The following is a 20,595-nucleotide window of genomic DNA, read 5'->3' as shown; positions in this document are numbered from 1 at the left end:
ACGTCATCACGCGGCCGCGCATGCAGGTTCAAAGAGCGATGTGCGCCGGGGTGGTTTTCCGGCCACATCGCTCCACCTGCAATAATAGTGCTCGAGCGGCCGTTTCAGGCCGCATCGAGCACTATAATGTGACGGGCAGGAGCTTCCTGTCCGGACGGACGGAAGCCCCTGCCTGACTGCTGGAGGGCTGCCGGGGGCCGCATAGAAACGGCCTGCGGGCCGCATGTGGCCCGCGGGCCGTAGTTTGGGGACCCCTGGTGTAGAGGATGCCTCCTGTCTATGGTGATGGTAGAGCCTCCTCTCCTCTAGGTGTAGAGGATGCCCCCTGTCTATGGTGATGGTAGAACCTCCTCTCCTCTAGGTGTAGAGGATGCCCCCTGTCTATGGTGATGGTAGAACCTCCTCTCCTCTAGGTGTAGAGGATGCCCCCTGTCTATGGTGATGGTAGAACCTCCTCTCCTCTAGGTGTAGAGGATGCCTCCTGTCTATGGTGATGGTAGAACCTCCTCTCCTCTAGGTGTAGAGGATGCCCCCTGTCTATGGTGATGGTAGAACCTCCTCTCCTCTAGGTGTAGAGGATGCCCCCTGTCTATGGTGATGGTAGAACCTCCTCTCCTCTAGGTGTAGAGGATGTCCCCTGTCTATAGTGATGGTAGAACCTCCTCTCCTCTAGGTGTAGAGGATGTCCCCTGTCTATGGTGATGGTAGAACCTCCTCTCCTCTAGGCGTAGAGGATGCCTCCTGTCTATGGTGATGGTAGAACCTCCTCTCCTCTAGGTGTAGAGGATGTCCCCTGTCTATGGTGATGGTAGAGCCTCCTCTCCTCTAGGTGTAGAGGATGCCTCCTGTCTATGGTGATGGTAGAACCTCCTCTCCTCTAGGTGTAGAGGATGCCCCCTGTCTATGGTGATGGTAGAACCTCCTCTCCTCTAGGTGTAGAGGATGCCCCCTGTCTATGGTGATGGTAGAACCTCCTCTCCTCTAGGTGTAGAGGATGCCCCCTGTCTATGGTGATGGTAGAACCTCCTCTCCTCTAGGTGTAGAGGATGCCCCCTGTCTATGGTGATGGTAGAACCTCCTCTAGGTGTAGAGGATGCCCCCTGTCTATGGTGATGGTAGAACCTCCTCTCCTCTAGGTGTAGAGGATGTCCCCTGTCTATGGTGATGGTAGAACCTCCTCTCCTCTAGGTGTAGAGGATGCCCCCTGCCTATGGTGATGGTAGAACTTCCTCTCCTCTAGGTGTAGAGGATGTCCCCTGTCTATGGTGATGGTAGAACCTCCTCTCCTCAAGGTGTAGAGGATGCCTCCTGTCTATGGTGATGGTAGAACCTCCTCTCCTCTAGGTGTAGAGGATGCCCCCTGCCTATGGTGATGGTAGAACCTCCTCTCCTCTAGGTGTAGAGGATGCCTCCTGTCTATGGTGATGGTAGAACCTCCTCTCCTCTAGCTGTAGAGGATGCCCCCTGTCTATGGTGATGGTAGAACCTCCTCTCCTCTAGGTGTAGAGGATGCCCCCTGTCTATAGTGATAGAGTCCCTTGTAGCTCTGTAATATTTTGTGGTCTGAGCCAATTCACCACAGCTTCAATCTTATTAGGGTCAGGGGCAACTCCTTCAGCAGAAACAATGTGACCGACATAAGTGACCGATGATCTGCAAAATTAGCATTTATAAGCTTCAGCCCCTCTTTTTAACATTGAAATACTCTCGTGAGTCACTTGTCATGTTCTTCCAAGGTCTTCTCAAACACAATGATGTCATCAAGACATTCCTAAGGCACCAAATCACCTAACACCTTCTCCATCACCCTGCGGCAGCACCCAGTGGTCGAGGACATCTCAACATTAGTGGAGCAGCGGTAAGTATCTTTGGTTTTATTTTACTACACCACTAGCCCTATACTAGAGGATTGGACTACATTAAACACTGTTCAGGCTATTTCGTAGAACATTCATATGGCGCCACCTAGAGGAAACCTCAACGTACACTGTAACAAACTCCATGGGGGACATTAATCATAGGGGGTCTCAGGTTCGCCTATTTTTGCGCCTTGTTTGTTCTATTTTTTGGCTCCTGATCTATGATGGATCTGGTTCTGCCTTAGTAAATGCACTTTGGAATTGTCGCATGTCCCATTCATTTGCGCCAAATTTGTCTCTATTTTTTACCCTACAAAGTAAATCTCAATTGAGACTAATAATGTAACGAGATTTTAAAAAGGTGACAGAACATACAGGGCGTCATCTCTACAATGTCCAGACCACATTGTGATGTAACTGCAGGGACTAAAAGTTACAGAGATGGAAAAAAAAAAATTCTGGCTGAAATGAGTCTTTTCCTTTTTTATTATAATTTACAGTAAATGGAGACGGATAATATTCTCAGATCTGTACAATAAGACAATAATCACTCCCAGAGATGATCCTATAGACAGTGATGAAGTCGTTACTGGGGAAATTTTACATTTTAAAACTGAGCAGAAGTATTTTCCATGTTGCATAGAGGTGATTCTTCATTTTGGCAAACAAAAATCTTTGTTTTTAGTAATGAAAAGTGAAGTTTTTTGAAGTGCAGCTGCTGAGTAGGAGCATTTTTGTGCCTTTTTAGGCGCAAATTAGTGATAGATCCCGTGCAAACATCTGTATAGCAGCCGCTCACTATGTCAGATAAGGCGCAGGGACTGAAAACCACTAAGTGCCGAACTTTGACGTGCGCCTAAAAAATGGCGCAAAAATGTGCCAAATTAAAAAACTGCGCCATGTTTTTTGCGCCAAAAAAAACGCCAAAAACTGTCTAACAAATTATGATCAATGGCCCCCCATAACCATTTAGGGGGTTATCCGAGATTAGTAATAAATTAGTGACAGGCTGGGGGCGCGCTTTTTTTTTTAAAAGAAAATGTGTACTCACCTCCTGCGTCAATGTTCATGTCCTGCGCCGCGGTCCGTCTGAAAACAAACAGAGGCATGGAAGCTGCTCTCAGGGAACTTTTGTCCGGCATCCCATGTGTCCCCATCTCTCCGCATTGTAAGCGCTGGGATATGGTGGCAGATGACCGGCCGCTGAAAGCTCCGGAGCGCAGGGGCAGGGATCACCCCTCGGATAACCCCTTTAAAGATTGTGATCACTTTCATAATGTCCTCGTGCACCCTGTGGTCTTTTCTGCTCTGTATATATGGCTGTATTCTGGCCGTAAATGCGGGACATATTGCAACACTATGGTATTGTTTTGGACTGTATCCGTATAAAATACGGGGGATTGGCTGATGATGATGGCTGACTATTGGCTGGCTGACAGAATGCCCCTCCCACTGTTTCAGTATACAGCACGTATATATGGCAGTCAATGCCGTAAAATCCAAGCCCACAAGAAAACGGCACAAATGCATCTTTTTGTCAAATTTACTGCATTCCGAATTTTTCTCCGGCTTCCCAGTACATGACATGGAATAATAAATACCGTCACTATGAAGTGCAATTTGTTACGCAGTAAACATGGAAAAATCAAAAAAAGTTATGGATTTTTGAAGGCGGGGAGTGAAAAATGGAAACACAAAAATGAAAAAGAGCCTCGGCGTTAAGGGCTATCCTCTCACTATCCTGGGAATTTTGGTAAAGTGTTTCTAGCGCTTTGTAAACGTGGGGCTCTAGAGGGGGAATGTGGCAGAGCTACAGAATTCTATAAAAACCGACACATTTTTATCAGGGACTTAATGGGTTAACAATGGGTTGCTATTGTTTAACTTGTCCCTAGTATAGAATATTCTATACCTTCATCCTGTGGATCAATATTGTGGATGCTCCCGGGAGAGGTAGTGCCAGCCACCCACACACAGCAGCCGGGATGCTGCTTCACCTACCTGCACTGTATGTACTATCAGTCTCCACCAATAGAGAGAGCTGTGAGACCGCACAGGAGAAGACCAGGACGCAGGGCGCACGACTCTACGCCCACATCCACCCTATAAACAATCGCACAAGCACAGAGGCAGCACTCACACTGCACTCGCCTGGGGGAGAGCTACTGCTGGACTCTACAGGAAGGTAAGTACACCGGGACACCACTCACCTGCTGCTATGTAGTATACCAAAGGGTTAAATATCTATATACAATATTTATCCTGTATCCTTAATCGCTCTCAGTATTTCTATCTATAATTCTGTGTATAATTCATCTTCATCTATTATCTATCAGCTCATATTTATCTATAACATTTTCATTTTTATATCTATCTTATATTTATTTGTTTATCTTCTTTCTGTCTTAGATAGATAAATATATCTAGCAATCAATCAATATTTCTATCTATGTATCTATCTATCTATCTATCTCCTATCTATCTATCTATATATCTATCTTTCTCATATCTATCATCTATCTATCTCATATCTATCATCTATCTATCTCATAAATATCTAAGTGAAGAGGCAGCACTCCAAAGTGTGTTGAAAGGGGGTGAACCTTTATTCCATAAACCGCTTATGGATTGCTTATGCGGTTTATGGAATAAAGGTTCACCCCCTTTCAACACACTTTGGAGTGCTGCCTCTTCACTTAGATATTTGTGATTCTTCGCCAAGAAATCATCTCAGGACTTTCCATTGTTTATCTATCCATCTCATATCTATCTATCTCATATCTATCTATCTATCTATCTATCTATCTATCCATCTCATATCTATCTATCTATCTATCTATCTATCTCATATCTATCTCCTATCTATCTCCTATCTATCTATCTCATATCTATCTATCTATCTCATATCTATCTATCTATCTATCTCATATCTATCTATCTATCTATCTATCTCATATCTATCTATCTATCTATCTATCTCATATCTATCTATCTATCTCATATCTATCTATCTATCTCATATCTATCTATCTATCTATCTCCTATCTATCTATCTATCTATCTATCTATCTATCTATCTATCGATCCCATATCTATCTCCTATCTATCTATCTATCTATCTATCTATCTATCTATCTATCTCCTATCTATCTATCTATCTATCTATCTCCTATCTATCTATCTATCTATCTATCTAATATCTATCTATCTATCTCCTATCTATCTATCTATCTATCTCCTATCTATCTATCTATCTATATATCTATCTATCTATCTATCTATCTATCTCCTATCTATCTATCTATCTATCTATCTATCTATCATCTATCTATCTCCTATCTATCTAATATCTATCTATCTATCTCCTATCTATCTATCTATCTATCTCCTATCTATCTATCTATCTATCTATCTATATATCTATCTATCTATCTATCTATCGATCCCATATCTATCTCCTATCTATCTATCTCCTATCTATCTATCTATCTATCTATCTCCTATCTATCTATCTCCTATCTATCTATCTATCTATCTCATATCTATCTATCTATCTATCTATCTATCTATCTATCTATCTATCTATCTATCTATCTATCTCCTATCTATCTATCTTTCTATATATCATTTTCCGCACCTGTCATTCTGTCTTTCTTTCTGGCTTGTTCCCCTTTACTTCTTTCTGTTGATGATAAAATCCTGGGTATAATTCATTTTCTATCTATTTATCCATATAATTATCTATGCATCTCATTCACATCTATGTATCTATCCACTGATGTCATATCTATCACCTCTGATATTTTTCCATTTCATATGTTCACATTTTCACACGGATTCTGTCATGGATGACAACGTTTTCATTCTGCATAGTTGGGTTCATGAGGATCCATTTCTGTCCATGTATCTCCGTGCCATTACCTGAACCCTTCCCTGCAGCCGCTGGACATTACTCCAGTCTTGTAGTCTTCTCCTTAACCCCTTGAGGCTCAGGGTTTTTCATGTTTTTTTATTATGGCTTTTCACTCGGGTCTTTCCACACGTCCTAAGTGTTTGATGTTTCTATGTGCAGAGCCGTGCGAGGGCTTGTTATGTGCCGGATACATTGTACTTTCTACTGTCTCCATGTGATATTCTGTGCCATGTACTGGGAAGCTGGAAAATAAGTCCATATGTGGTGGAATTGGCAAATAAAGCGCCATATTCTGATGTTCTTACAGTTGTCGCTGTGCGGTCCAGACGACGCCTCCCATCTATTTGATGGATGAGTCCTATCACAGAGATACCCGATTTATATCGTCTTTTGAATGTCTTAGTTACTACAAAAATTTAAAAACTTTGGGGCACATTTACTTACCCGGTCATGCCGCGATCCGGACGGTCCGATGTTAAATCCCGCGCGTTGTCCGAATCCATCGGATCGTCCGATGGCCACCCCCTCCCCCCCCCCCCGATTTGTGTTGCGTGAAAATCGGCGCTGATGCGCCAAAATCTGATCGCGTGCGCAAAAAACCCCAGTTAAATACAGCGCAAAACGGAAACATTCAGGAAACCCGAAGGAAATGCGTTCTGCGGACCCTTAGTAAATGTGCCCCTTTATTCGTTGCTTGTGGGATGGGATGATGTTTCCAGTTATACCATTTGGATAGCTGCACTTCCTTCTGATGACTATTTCCAAAACTTTTTTATTACGGGTGGCAAAATGCCCAAAAATAGTGGTTGTGAATAATCATTGTTACATTTTGATCGGATATTTTGGGACATTGGGATATCTGATATGTTTATGATTTTCATTTCTCATTTATTTTGATACGCATTCTGGGAAAAAGTGGGGAGATTAGAATTGTTCCTGTTTTTTTGTGTTTGTTTTTACGTTTTTTAAAATGTTTTTTATGCTATGTGCAGCAGTTACCGGCAGGCAGGGCAGTCTCTGCACCAACCAGTATATTGTGAGATAAACAATGAAATATACAGCAACTTACACAATCCTGTAAGATCCATACGGTGACGTAAGTCCAGAGTGTAGGGAGTGATGGCCGCCGGCCGGGGCTTCGCTCCACGTACAAGAACGTCCTGGAGCTTGTCTATACATCCCGAGAGGATCATTTTATGCTGGAATTTTAAAGGACTTTATTGTGGATCTACAGAGAAATATAAATACTGGGATTCTGGGCACTCAGGTCTGCATCGGATGAGGAGTTTACTACAGCTATTATACAGGGGTACATATGCACGCCTATAGGTGAACACACAGCTATTATACAGGGGTACATATGCACGCCTATAGGTGAACACACAGCTATTATACAGGGGTACATATGCACGCCTATAGGTGAACACACAGCTATTATACAGGGATACATATGCACTCCTATAGATGCACACAGTTATTATACAGGGATACATGTGCATGCATATAGGTGAACACACAGCTATTATACAGGGGTACATATGCACACCTGTAGGTGAACACACAGCTATTATACAGGGGTACATATGCACACCTATAGGTGAACACACAGCTATTATACAGGGGTTCATATGCACGCCTATAGGTGAACACACAGCTATTATACAGGGGTTCATATGCACGCCTATAGGCGAACACACAGCTATTATACAGGATACATATGCACGCCTATAGGTGAATACACAGCTATTATACAAGGGTACATATGCATGCATATAGGCGAACACACAGCTATTATACAGGGGTACATATGCACGCCTATAGGTGAACACAGTTATTATACAGGGATACATGTGCATGCATATAGGTGAACACACAGCTATTATACAGGGATACATATGTACGCCTATAGGTGAACACACAGCTATTATACAGGGGTTCATATGCACGCCTATAGGCGAACACACAGCTATTATACAGGGGTTCACATGCACGCCTATAGGTGAACACACAGCTATTATACAGGGGATACATATGCACGCCTATAGGCGAACACACAGCTATTATACAGGATACATATGCACGCCTATAGGTGAATACACAGCTATTATACAAGGGTACATATGCATGCCTATAGGCGAACACACAGCTATCATACAGGGGTACATATGCACGCCTATAGGTGAACACAGTTATTATACAGGGATACATGTGCATGCATATAGGTGAACACAAAGCTATTATACAGGGGTACATATGCACGCCTGTAGGTGAACACACAGCTATTATACAGGGATACATATGTACGCCTATAGGTGAACACACAGCTATTATACAGGGGTTCATATGCACGCCTATAGGTGAATACACAGCTATTATACAGGGGTACATATGCACGCCTATAGGTGAACACACAGCTATTATACAGGGGTTCATATGTACGCCTATAGGTGAACACACAGCTATTATACAGGGGTACATATGCACGCCTATAGGCGAACACACAGCTATTATACAGGGGTACATATGCACGCCTATAGGCGAACACACAGCTATTATACAGGGTACATATGCACGCCTATAGGTGAATACACAGCTATTATACAAGGGTACATATGCATGCCTATAGGCGAACACACAACTCTCATACAGGGGTACATATGCATGCCTATAGGCGAACACACAGCTATTATACAGGGTTACATATGCACGCCTATAGGTGAACACACAGCTATTATACAGGGGATACATATGCACGCCTAAAGGTGAACACACAGCTATTATACAGGGGATACATATGCACGCCTAAAGGTGAACACACAGCTATTATACAGGGGTACATATGTACGCCTATAGGCGAACACACAGCTATTATACAGGGGTACATATGTACGCCTATAGGTGAACACACAGCTATTATACAGGGGTACATATGCACGCCTATAGGCGAACACAGTTATTATACAGGGATACATGTGCATGCATATAGGTGAACACAAAGCTATTATACAGGGGTACATATGCACGCCTGTAGGTGAACACACAGCTATTATACAGGGATACATATGTACGCCTATAGGTGAACACACAGCTATTATACAGGGGTTCATATGCACGCCTATAGGCGAACACACAGCTATTATACAGGGGTACATATGCACGCCTATAGGCGAACACACAGCTATTATACAGGGTACATATGCACGCCTATAGGTGAATACACAGCTATTATACAAGGGTACATATGCATGCCTATAGGCGAACACACAACTCTCATACAGGGGTACATATGCATGCCTATAGGCGAACACACAGCTATTATACAGGGTTACATATGCACGCCTATAGGTGAACACACAGCTATTATACAGGGGATACATATGCACGCCTAAAGGTGAACACACAGCTATTATACAGGGGATACATATGCACGCCTAAAGGTGAACACACAGCTATTATACAGGGGTACATATGTACGCCTATAGGCGAACACACAGCTATTATACAGGGGTACATATGCACGCCTATAGGTGAACACACAGCTATTATACAGGGGTACATATGCACGCCTATAGGCGAACACACAGCTATTATACAGGGTACATATGCACGCCTATAGGTGAATACACAGCTATTATACAAGGGTACATATGCATGCCTATAGGCGAACACACAACTCTCATACAGGGGTACATATGCATGCCTATAGGTGAACACACAGCTATTATACAGGGTTACATATGCACGCCTATAGGTGAACACACAGCTATTGTACAGGGGATACATATGCACGCCTAAAGGTGAACACACAGGTATTATACAGGGGATACATATGCACGCCTAAAGGTGAACACACAGCTATTATACAGGGGTACATATGTACGCCTATAGGCGAACACACAGCTGTTATACAGGGGTACATATGCACGCCTATAGGTGAACACACAGCTATTATACAGGGGTACATATGCACGCCTATAGGTGAACAGACAGCTATTATACAGGGGTACATATGCACGCCTATAGGTGAACACACAGCGATTATACAGGGGTACATATGCACGCCTATAGGCGAACACACAGCTATTATACAGGGTACATATGCACGCCTATAGGTGAATACACAGCTATTATACAAGGGTACATATGCATGCCTATAGGCGAACACACAACTCTCATACAGGGGTACATATGCATGCCTATAGGTGAACACACAGCTATTATACAGGGGATACATATGCACGCCTAAAGGTGAACACACAGCTATTATACAGGGGTTCATATGCATGCCTATAGGTGAACACACAGCTATTATACAGGGGTACATATGCACGCCTATAGGCGAACACACAGCTATTATACAGGGTACATATGCACACCTATAGGTGAATACACAGCTATTATACAAGGATACATATGCATGCCTATAGGCGAACACACAACTCTCATACAGGGGTACATATGCATGCCTATAGGTGAACACACAGCTATTATACAGGGGATACATATGCACGCCTAAAGGTGAACACACAGCTATTATACAGGGGTACATATGCACGCCTAAAGGTGAACACACAGCTATTATACAGGGGTACATATGCAGGCCTATAGGCGAACACACAGCTATTATACAGGGGTTCATATGCACGCCTATAGGTGAACACACAGCTATTATACAGGGGTACATATGCACGCCTATAGGCGAACACACAGCTATTATACAGGGTACATATGCACGCCTATAGGTGAATACACAGCTATTATACAAGGGTACATATGCATGCCTATAGGCGAACACACAACTCTCATACAGGGGTACATATGCATGCCTATAGGCGAACACACAGCTATTATACAGGGTTACATATGCACGCCTATAGGTGAACACACAGCTATTATACAGGGGATACATATGCACGCCTAAAGGTGAACACACAGCTATTATACAGGGGATACATATGCACGCCTAAAGGTGAACACACAGCTATTATACAGGGGTACATATGTATGCCTATAGGCGAACACACAGCTATTATACAGGGGTACATATGCACGCCTATAGGTGAACACACAGCTATTATACAGGGGTACATATGCACGCCTATAGGCGAACACACAGCTATTATACAGGGTACATATGCACGCCTATAGGTGAATACACAGCTTCTATACAAGGGTACATATGCATGCCTATAGGCGAACACACAACTCTCATACAGGGGTACATATGCATGCCTATAGGTGAACACACAGCTATTATACAGGGTTACATATGCACGCCTATAGGTGAACACACAGCTATTATACAGGGGATACATATGCACGCCTATAGGCGAACACGCAGCTGTTATACAGGGGTACATATGCTCGCCTATAGGTGAACACACAGCTATTATACAGGGGTACATATGCACGCCTATAGGTGAACAGACAGCTATTATACAGGGGTACATATGCATGCCTATAGGCGAACACACAGCTATTATACAGGGGTACATATGCACGCCTATAGGTGAACACAGTTATTATACAGGGATACATGTGCATGCATATAGGTGAACACAAAGCTATTATACAGGGGTACATATGCACGCCTGTAGGTGAACACACAGCTATTATACAGGGATACATATGTACGCCTATAGGTGAACACACAGCTATTATACAGGGGTTCATATGCACGCCTATAGGCGAACACACAGCTATTATACAGGGGTACATATGCACGCCTATAGGTGAATACACAGCTATTATACAAGGGTACATATGCACGCCTATAGGTGAACACACAGCTATTATACAGGGGTACATATGCACGCCTATAGGTGAACACACAGCTATTATACAGGGGATACATATGCACGCCTATAGGTGAACACACAGATTTACATCTGGGCAAACAATATAGAAGTTAACTTTTTAGTCTCTGGATTGGAGCGCAGATGGAAGTATAGACTATATAGGTATAGGTCTATAGGTATCCATTGATGTATAGTTTGGGTGCAGGTCACAAACTTTTAACCAGTGGCACTAACTATTTTCCTCATAGATCTCCCAGTCAATGCGCCAATCCTATTTTGTTTTGTATGGACATGGATGGATCTATGTATATATACATAACGTAACTTAGTGCAGTATACACTATACCAGTGATGGCTAACCTATGGCACGGGTGCCAGAGGTGGCACTCAGAGCCCTTTCTGTGGGCACTCAGGCCATCACCAGAGAGGACTCCAGGTATCTTCCTGCAGTCCCAGACAGCCCAGGACTTGCTGTGCACAGAGCTATTTTAAAGTGACAGCTGTACCTGGGACTATTTTCTGCTTTATTGGTGTCCTCAGGGGCTGGTATCAATGAAAACCGACAGAGAAGGGAGTATAAATCACAAATTAAATTTCTGTTGGCACTTTGCGATAAATAAGCGGGTCTCTGTTGTAGTTTGGGCACTCGGTCTCTAAAAGGTTTGCCATCACTGCACTATACATATACTATCTCACTAAATTAGCTCACACATTCCTGCCCCTCAAATTAATTCTAACATATTCAGTGCCCCCCCTCTAATTAAAATGTACAGTGTCTCCCAAATTATAATATTGTGCCTCTCATGAATTATTATAATTGTTATTTACATATAAACTTCTCCAGAACAAAGCTTAGTACATAAATACAGGACTAGAACTAAGCTCATACAGAAACACAGCACCAGGACCAATTCCTGGTCCCTATATACATATATACAGTATCCCAAATGATTTTACATATGTACCGAGCCCTCCAATTTACATGTATACACTACCCTATAATGAATACATGCAGGCCCCGCTTTTCATTCATACTGTGCCCCTGTAATAAATAGACATAATGTGCTCCCTACATTAGCTATATACTGTTCCTGCAGCATTAGATTTATACTGTGCCCCTGTAATAAATATAGATGGATACTGTGACCCCTTCATTAGCTATATACTGTGTACCCTGTCTTAGCTATATACTGTGCAAAATGTACTGTGCCCCCTCTGTTAGATGTACACTCAGCGGCCACTTTATTAGGTACACCATGCTAGTAACGGGTTGGACCCCCTTTTGCCTTCAGAACTGCCTCAATTCTTCGTGGCATAGATACAACAAGGTGCTGGAAGCTCCTCAGAGATTTTGCTCCATAGTGACATGATGGCATCACACAGTTGCCGCAGATTTGTCGGCTGCACATCCATGATGCGAATCTCCCGTTCCACCACATCCCAAAGATGCTCTATTGGATTGAGATCTGGTGACGGTGGAGGCCATTTGTGTCCAGTGACCTCATTGTCATGTTCAAGAAACCAGTCTGAGATGATACATGGGATGTGTGTAGCAGTATTATGCGGCTATGTATTGCAGTATTATGTCATCTGTATAATGTTGTTACATGGGATGTGTGTAGCAGTATTATGTGGTTATGTATTATAGTATTATGTTATCTGTATAACGGTGTTACATGGGATGTGTGTAGCAGTATTATGCGGCTATGTATTGCAGTATTATGTTATCTGTATAACGGTGTTACATGGGATGTGTGTAGCAGTATTATGCGGCTATGTATTGCAGTATTATGTTATCTGTATAACGGTGTTACATGGGATGTGTGTAGCAGTATTATGTGGCTATGTATTATAGTATTATGTAATCTGCATAACGGTGTTACATGGGATGTGTGTAGCAGTATTATGTGGCTGTGTATTGCAGTATTATGTTATCTGTATAACGGTGTTACATGGGATGTGTGTAGCAGTATTATGTGGCTATGTATTGCAGTATTATGTTATCTGTATGATGTTGTTACATGGGATGTGTGTAGCAGTATTATGTGGTTATGTATTGCAGTATTATGTTATCTGTATAACGGTGTTACATGGGATGTGTGTAGCAGTATTATGTGGCTATGTATTATAGTATTATGTAATCTGCATAAGGGTGTTACATGGGATGTGTGTAGCAGTATTATGTGGCTATGTATTATAGTATTATGTAATCTGTATAACGGTGTTACATGGGATGTGTGTAGCAGTATTATGTGGCTATGTATTGCAGTATTATGTTATCTGTATAACGGTGTTACATGGGATGTGTGTAGCAGTATTATGTGGCTATGTATTGCAGTATTATGTTATCTGTATAACGGTGTTACATGGGATGTGTGTAGCAGTATTATGTGGCTGTGTATTGCAGTATTATGTTATCTGTATAACGGTGTTACATGGGATGTGTGTAGCAGTATTATGTGGCTATGTATTATAGTATTATGTAATCTGCATAACGGTGTTACATGGGATGTGTGTAGCAGTATTATGTGGCTATGTATGGCAGTATTATGTTATCTGTATAACGGTGTTACATGGGATGTGTGTAGCAGTATTATGTGGCTATGTATTGCAGTATTATGTTATCTGTATAACGGTGTTACATGGGATGTGTGTAGCAGTATTATGTGGCTATGTATTGCAGTATTATGTTATCTGTATAACGGTGTTACATGGGATGTGTGTATCAGTATTATGTGGCTATGTATTATAGTATTGTGTTATCTGTATAACGGTGTTACATGGGATGTGTGTAGCAGTATTATGTGGCTATGTATTATAGTATTGTGTTATCTGTATAACGGTGTTACATGGGATGTGTGTAGCAGTATTATGTGGCTATGTATTGTAGTATTATGTAATCTGTATAACGGTGTTACATGGGATGTGTGTAGCAGTATTATGTGGCTATGTATTGCAGTATTATGTTATCTGTATAACGGTGTTACATGGGATGTGTGTAGCAGTATTATGTGGCTATGTATTGTAGTATTATGTAATCTGTATAATGGTGTTACATGGGATGTGTGTAGCAGTATTATGTGGTTATGTATTGCAGTATTATGTCATCTGTATAACGGTGTTACATGGGATGTGTGTAGCAGTATTATGTGGCTATGTATTGCAGTATTATGTCATCTGTATAACGGTGTTACATGGGATGTGTGTAGCAGTATTATGTGGCTGTGTATTGCAGTATTATGTCATCTGTATAACGGTGTTACATGGGATGTGTGTAGCAGTATTATGTGGCTATGTATTGTAGTATTATGTAATCTGTATAACGGTGTTACATGGGATGTGTGTAGCAGTATTATGTGGCTATGTATTGTAGTATTATGTAATCTGTATAATGGTGTTACATGGGATGTGTGTAGCAGTATTATGCGGCTATGTATTATAGTATGAGTGATGCCTCGGGGGTTCATAGTGGAGATGACATGTAATTATATAATATGTTGCTCTTCGTGATATCAGTTGCGAGTTCTGAATGTTCCACGAGGAGATGATGAATAATGCGGGGACATTGGAGGATGAGATGAGTCACATGGAGGACGCTGTCACATGCGGCTGCTGCGATGTAATGTTCTGAACGCATGGGAACACATCCTGCAGGATGATAACAGCACAACACAATTAATAGGAGCAGATTACAGGGTCAACAATCAATTACACAATGGCTGATAGTGGAGCTATCGCTGCTTTATTGGAAGGAAACCCTGGCAGAAGGACACATCCAAACACCAGGGCTACAGGAGAACACAGGGGAATTATATCTGTACTGTGACATCACTGTGTGTATTATCTCTGTACTGTGACATCACTGTGTGTATTATCCCTGTACTGTGACATCACTGTGTGTATTATCCCTGTACTGTGACATCACTGTGTGTATTATCCCTGTACTGTGACATCACTGTGTGTATTATCCCTGTACTGTGACATCACTGTGTGTATTATCCCTGTACTGTGACATCACTGTGTGTATTATCCCTGTACTGTGACATAACTGTGTGTATTATCCCTGTACTGTGACATCACTGTGTGTATTATCCCCTGTACTGTGACATCGCAGTGTGCATTATCCCTGTACTGTGACATCACTGTGTGTATTATCCCTGTACTGTGACATCACTGTGTGTATTATCCCTGTACTGTGACATCACTGTGTGTGTTATCCCTGTACTGAGACATCACTGTGCGTATTATCCCTGTACTGTGACATCACTGTGTGTATTATCCCATGTACTGTGACATCACTGTGTGTGTTATCCCTGTACTGTGACATCACTGTGTGTGTTATCCCTGTACTGTGCACATGTATGTCCCGGTTGTGACCGCACCGTTACCGGAGCTTCTCCAATTTATACACCAACTATCCCTTTATTCCTCACCGGGGCACAGATACTATAAATGTCTCTTAGTCCCATAGTGATAGCCCAGTATGAACGGATCTGGTCAATCACAGCTAAAGTAAGTCCTAGACAGAGAAGGTCACGACCGAAGTAGACAATCCTCCACACCATGGCTCACCACTAGTGGAACATGATTTCATATTACAGACCTTGTGTGTGCTGGAGCACATCCAAAATATTCATCATGGTCACTTTGTCCATGTATCATAACCCCCATATCCCTCCACATGAGGGAGAGACTTGTGCTGTCTTCTTCATGCTCTTGATCTGAGGGCCCTGAAAGTGTCTCCATAGGGAAACCTCCCTCGGAAAAACCAGGACCATTTTATAGCTACTTAGCGGAACTCACTGGACCCTTCACCACTACTTACTAGATTCTGTCCAATTTTCCGAATGCTAGTATTATCCACTGCTAGATGTGACCTTTGACCTCACAGTAAGATTTCGTGGCTTCCTAAAACTTCTCTTGTGTCACCCCCTATGAAATATCACTTTGGGACCACCTTTAAGAAATGTGTAACTTGAAGTTGGTCTTATCATACTGTCTACTGAGCGCTAACAGTATAAGACATTGCGGGAACACATCCCTTTAACAAGGCAAACGACCTGGTGGGTTGGTTAATTGTAACACAATGGGGGTCATTTACTAAGGGCCCGATTCGCGTTTTTCTGGCGGGTTGAGCAAATTTTTCCGTTTTGCGCCGATTTTCCCTGTATTGCCCCAACAGAAATTGGGGGGCGTGGTCGTACGAAAACCCGACGGATTCGGAAAAACCACCGCATTTTTTTAAAAAAAAGTGTCGCTGGACAAGCGCTTATCTGCACTCGGCCAGGCTTGGTGGACTTCAGTGCATTCCGAGGAACTTCAGCGCAGCAGCGACACCTGGTGGACGTCGGAGGAACTACTTTAATGATACGCCGGAAGACCCGAATCCTTCACACAGAACACGCCGCTGGATTGAGAATGGACCGGGTAAGTAAATCTGCTCCATTTACTTACCTGGTCCCTGCGCGATCCCCGAGGTGCGTTGTCTGCCGGAATCCACATCTGCCGGAATTCATGAAGATCGTGCGCCTGAGTTCCTGCATGTGTCGCTTCCCCCGCTGAGGTCCGCCAGAGTTCACCTTCTTCTTCCCGGTGTATGTGAGTTTGCGTGCGCGTGCGCCAAAAACCCTTTCTAAATGCGGCGCACATCAGAATTCATCAGGTTTTCCGACCATAGTACGGACCACGGACCCTTAGTAAATGAGCCCCATTGTCAGTAAGAAAATGTTAAAAACTGGTTTATGGCCTCAAAACTAACACCTTTTTCTTTCTTTTGGACAGCCCTAAAGATGAACAGCAGCGGTTTACTCAACACATCATCTAACGCTCTGTTCTACCAGACCTCCATGATGAACAACTGCAGGAACGTGCCAGACGTGACGCCGTTCCTCGGGACGTCTTACAGTCTGCTGATACTTTTCTGTCTGCTTGGGAACAGTTCTCTGATATGTGTCATCTGCCGGAGGAAGGAGAAGGGGAACGTCACCCACATTCTTATTGCCAACTTGGCCTTCTCGGACATACTGGTCGGAATATTCTGCTTGCCCTTCTCAGTGGTCTACACCATTATGGATTATTGGGTGTTCGGTCGGTGCCTGTGTAAGATTACCAATTTTATTGGCTGCGCGTCAGTTAGTGTCTCGGTCATGATCTTGGTACTCATTGCCTTAGAGAGACACCAACTTATTCTACACCCTACTGGTTGGAAGCCCAACGCCCCCCAAGCTTACACTGCAGTCCTTCTTGTCTGGGGACTTGCCTCTCTTCTCGCTCTGCCGTTGGTCTATGCCGTAGACCTGAAGGTCTTAGACTTTCTTGCTGACAAGTCTGTATGTGTCGAGAACTGGACATCAGGACAACAGAGGAGAGCTTACACTGTGACCCTGCTACTATTGCAATATGTTATTCCCCTCTGTTTCATATTCTGTTGCTACCTTCGTATATCTGTTCACCTTCGTCGTAGGGAGGGTCTCTTTGGAAGAAGTTACAATCATATGAGAAGAGTGAACCTCATGTTGGCATCAATGCTCGGAGCATTTGCAGTCTGCTACTTGCCACTCCAAATTTTTAACATCATTGTAGAATGGAACCATCAATTGGTTTCTGTTTGCTACCATAATCTGATCTTCTCAATGTGTCACTTGCTTGGCATGATCTCCACCTGCATCAATCCCATCATATATGGTCTACTGAACAGCAATGTCAAACAGGAGGTAAAGATCTTGGTCCGGAGATGCAAAGGCCAGAGACAGAAAGCGCCAGATACATTGGATGAGTTTGAAAAACATCCATTATCCATCAAGCACTTTTCAGCTGAGACCATTTTGCCAGGGTCACCATGTACAGAACCTGAACAGGGCACATGTTGAAACATAAAAGTCCAGTGATATGCACATCCATCATTTTTTAAACCTTTCCGGCATAGCACAGTGGATACAAGACTCGTGCTTTGTTGTCATGTAAAATCTAGTTGTAAATCAAGATTGTTCATGACTTGAGGGAAGACGACTCAGTTGGCATGGAGACCTTGTTGTGTCCCTTTTGCTAAGTTGTGAGATCTTGCATAGGTCAGATAATTTTTTAAGGAAGCTTCTCGTTTCCATACAATGACGTGAGGCAGTGGACATAGAGGAGATAACAAGCCTCAGAGGTTACAACACAGCTCCAAAACATAACCCCTAGGTAAGCTCGAGGCTTTCTCTTGCAAAATCCAAAAACCAAAGTGGATTCCTTGAGAACCTTCTCCATAAGACAATTTATGGAGGCCAGTTTAAACAAAGGTTAGAAACAGAAGATTGGGGAGGCTGAGAGCGCTCTATGACAACGTGTCCCCCCTAACTTTTAATTGCACCTAGTAAAATGGCGAGGAAAATACAAGTGTGAACCCAATCTACGAAGGAGAGAAGAAAAAGCCTTCTCCTCAAGACAATTTATGGAGGCCACGGACTCTGCGGTTACAGTAGACTTGTTGTTGACATCCTGTAGAGGACACTGGGTCATAAAACTGGTAGGACCTGGTGCAGTAAACTGAAACATCTAGAAAACCCTCATGTTGTCCCAGCGACGAGTGGAAAGAACTTGAATCTTGTTTCCTCATCATGCGTGAAGACAAACAATTGACGTTTTTCCATTGAGCTATGGGAACGTAAAGAAGTATGTGGCGCTGGAAGTCAGTAACATCGCCTGAACTCTAGAGCACTTAGGACGATGAAGATGTTGTATATGTCACTACACAATGTACACTCTTAATATGTAAAATTTCAATTTTAATCAAAATGGACAATGGATTGTATGTATATAATTGATATTTATGGGATGTTCAGTTCCTGATGTGTTGCATTATGTGAGAGTAGATAGAAGTTTCACTATATACATCATTTCTGGGTAGAAGGATTAGGAGGCACTCAGTATGTGGCCACATGTTGGCAGTAGGTGTCGGTTTCCCTTCATTTTCCTGTCTCCCATCTTTCACATACATAATGTAATAGCTCTACATGGAGTTGAGATCTTGAGTGTTCCCAAAGAGATGTACAATGATGGTTGGCTTTCGGTGACCCCAAATACCTTGAAGATCTTCATAGAAGTGGGAAATGTGAAGATTAGTTGTGGCTCCTCCATCCATGGTCATGTTCTTAACTTGATTTCGTGACAATTTACTACCTAAACCACATTTTCCATTTAGTCCCAAAGTGGTGGCTATTGAAGTAATGATAAGAGGGAGAATAAATGATTCAGAAGATGTGTGAGAGGAACAATGGCAATAGATCTTCTTCATTCTGTTACAGACGTCAATCCGTGTGGTCCATTCATTGCTCGTCTCTGTAGTTCTGTCTGGGACAATAAACTGCTCTTGTGACACTTGAGTTTAGTTTTTTGTCTAAATTTAGGGATAGTTTGCCTCCGGCCTTTCGAATCCATGGGAAGAGGCACAGATGCCATGTAATTAGGCGTTCGAGTCATTTTATAAATTGCTTCCAGACGAGGTTCACACGCACATAACTGTATACACTGAAGAGGTCAGGCTGCCGGATCGCATGACGGTCATGTTTGGAGTATAAAGAGGAAGTTCAAGATAAGTAAACATGGAATAATATTTTTAGTGCCTTTCATAAAAAGGCAATCTATACTAGTCAGAAATAACAACGCTATAGATAAAGGCTTACTGCACTAATGCCAGCTGATGGCTTCTAGGACGGGCAAAAAGGACAGTTGTCCATCCAGTTCCCTCAAAGGACTGAAGTATTCTGGTGGCCAACCATGCATGTCTGCTGCCATAGGAAGAGCTATCCCTTGGATGGTCAATGGATTATGATGGTTGAAGACCTGGCAATTATCTGATTTATTCACACTGGAGGATGGATCTTTTTTTTCACCGACTTTGAGTCGGCCCCCGTAATATCAATGAGTCTACAACACTTTTCATTCATGACTAGTGATCTCTGAAACGAAGATATCACAAAGTTATTTTAGGGTTTAGGATTAGTTTTTCAACTGACCGGATGACTCATGTTTTTGAGAAGAAAAA

General features: G+C 42.7%; 1 protein-coding gene across 2 annotated transcripts; it reads left to right on the top strand.

Moving 5' to 3' along the window:
• Window positions 1–1,591: 1,591 nt before the first annotated feature.
• Window positions 1,592–20,151, top strand: LOC140106135 (neuropeptide Y receptor type 4-2-like). Of its 2 annotated transcripts, none has more exons than XM_072130391.1 (2): window positions 1,592–1,858; window positions 17,352–20,151. In XM_072130391.1, exon 2 carries the CDS (start codon window positions 17,360–17,362, stop codon window positions 18,437–18,439), a length of 1,080 nt encoding a protein of 359 aa, XP_071986492.1. In that variant the 5' UTR covers window positions 1,592–1,858; window positions 17,352–17,359; the 3' UTR covers window positions 18,440–20,151. The 2 variants fall into 2 exon arrangements, with proteins under 2 accessions (XP_071986492.1, XP_071986491.1); XM_072130390.1 differs by lacking the exon at window positions 1,592–1,858 and adding an exon at window positions 3,960–4,044.
• Window positions 20,152–20,595: the final 444 nt, after the last annotated feature.

The sequence above is a fragment of the Engystomops pustulosus genome, chromosome 11, assembly GCF_040894005.1.
Source record: "Engystomops pustulosus chromosome 11, aEngPut4.maternal, whole genome shotgun sequence".
Classification (NCBI taxonomy): Eukaryota; Metazoa; Chordata; class Amphibia; order Anura; family Leptodactylidae; genus Engystomops; species Engystomops pustulosus.
This window is presented reverse-complemented; position numbering and strand designations above follow the sequence as displayed.

Coding starts and splice junctions, on each gene's coding strand:
- LOC140106135 (XM_072130391.1), top strand. CDS start 17,360: ATGAACAGCAGCGGTTTACTCAACACATCATCTAACGCTCTGTTCTAC.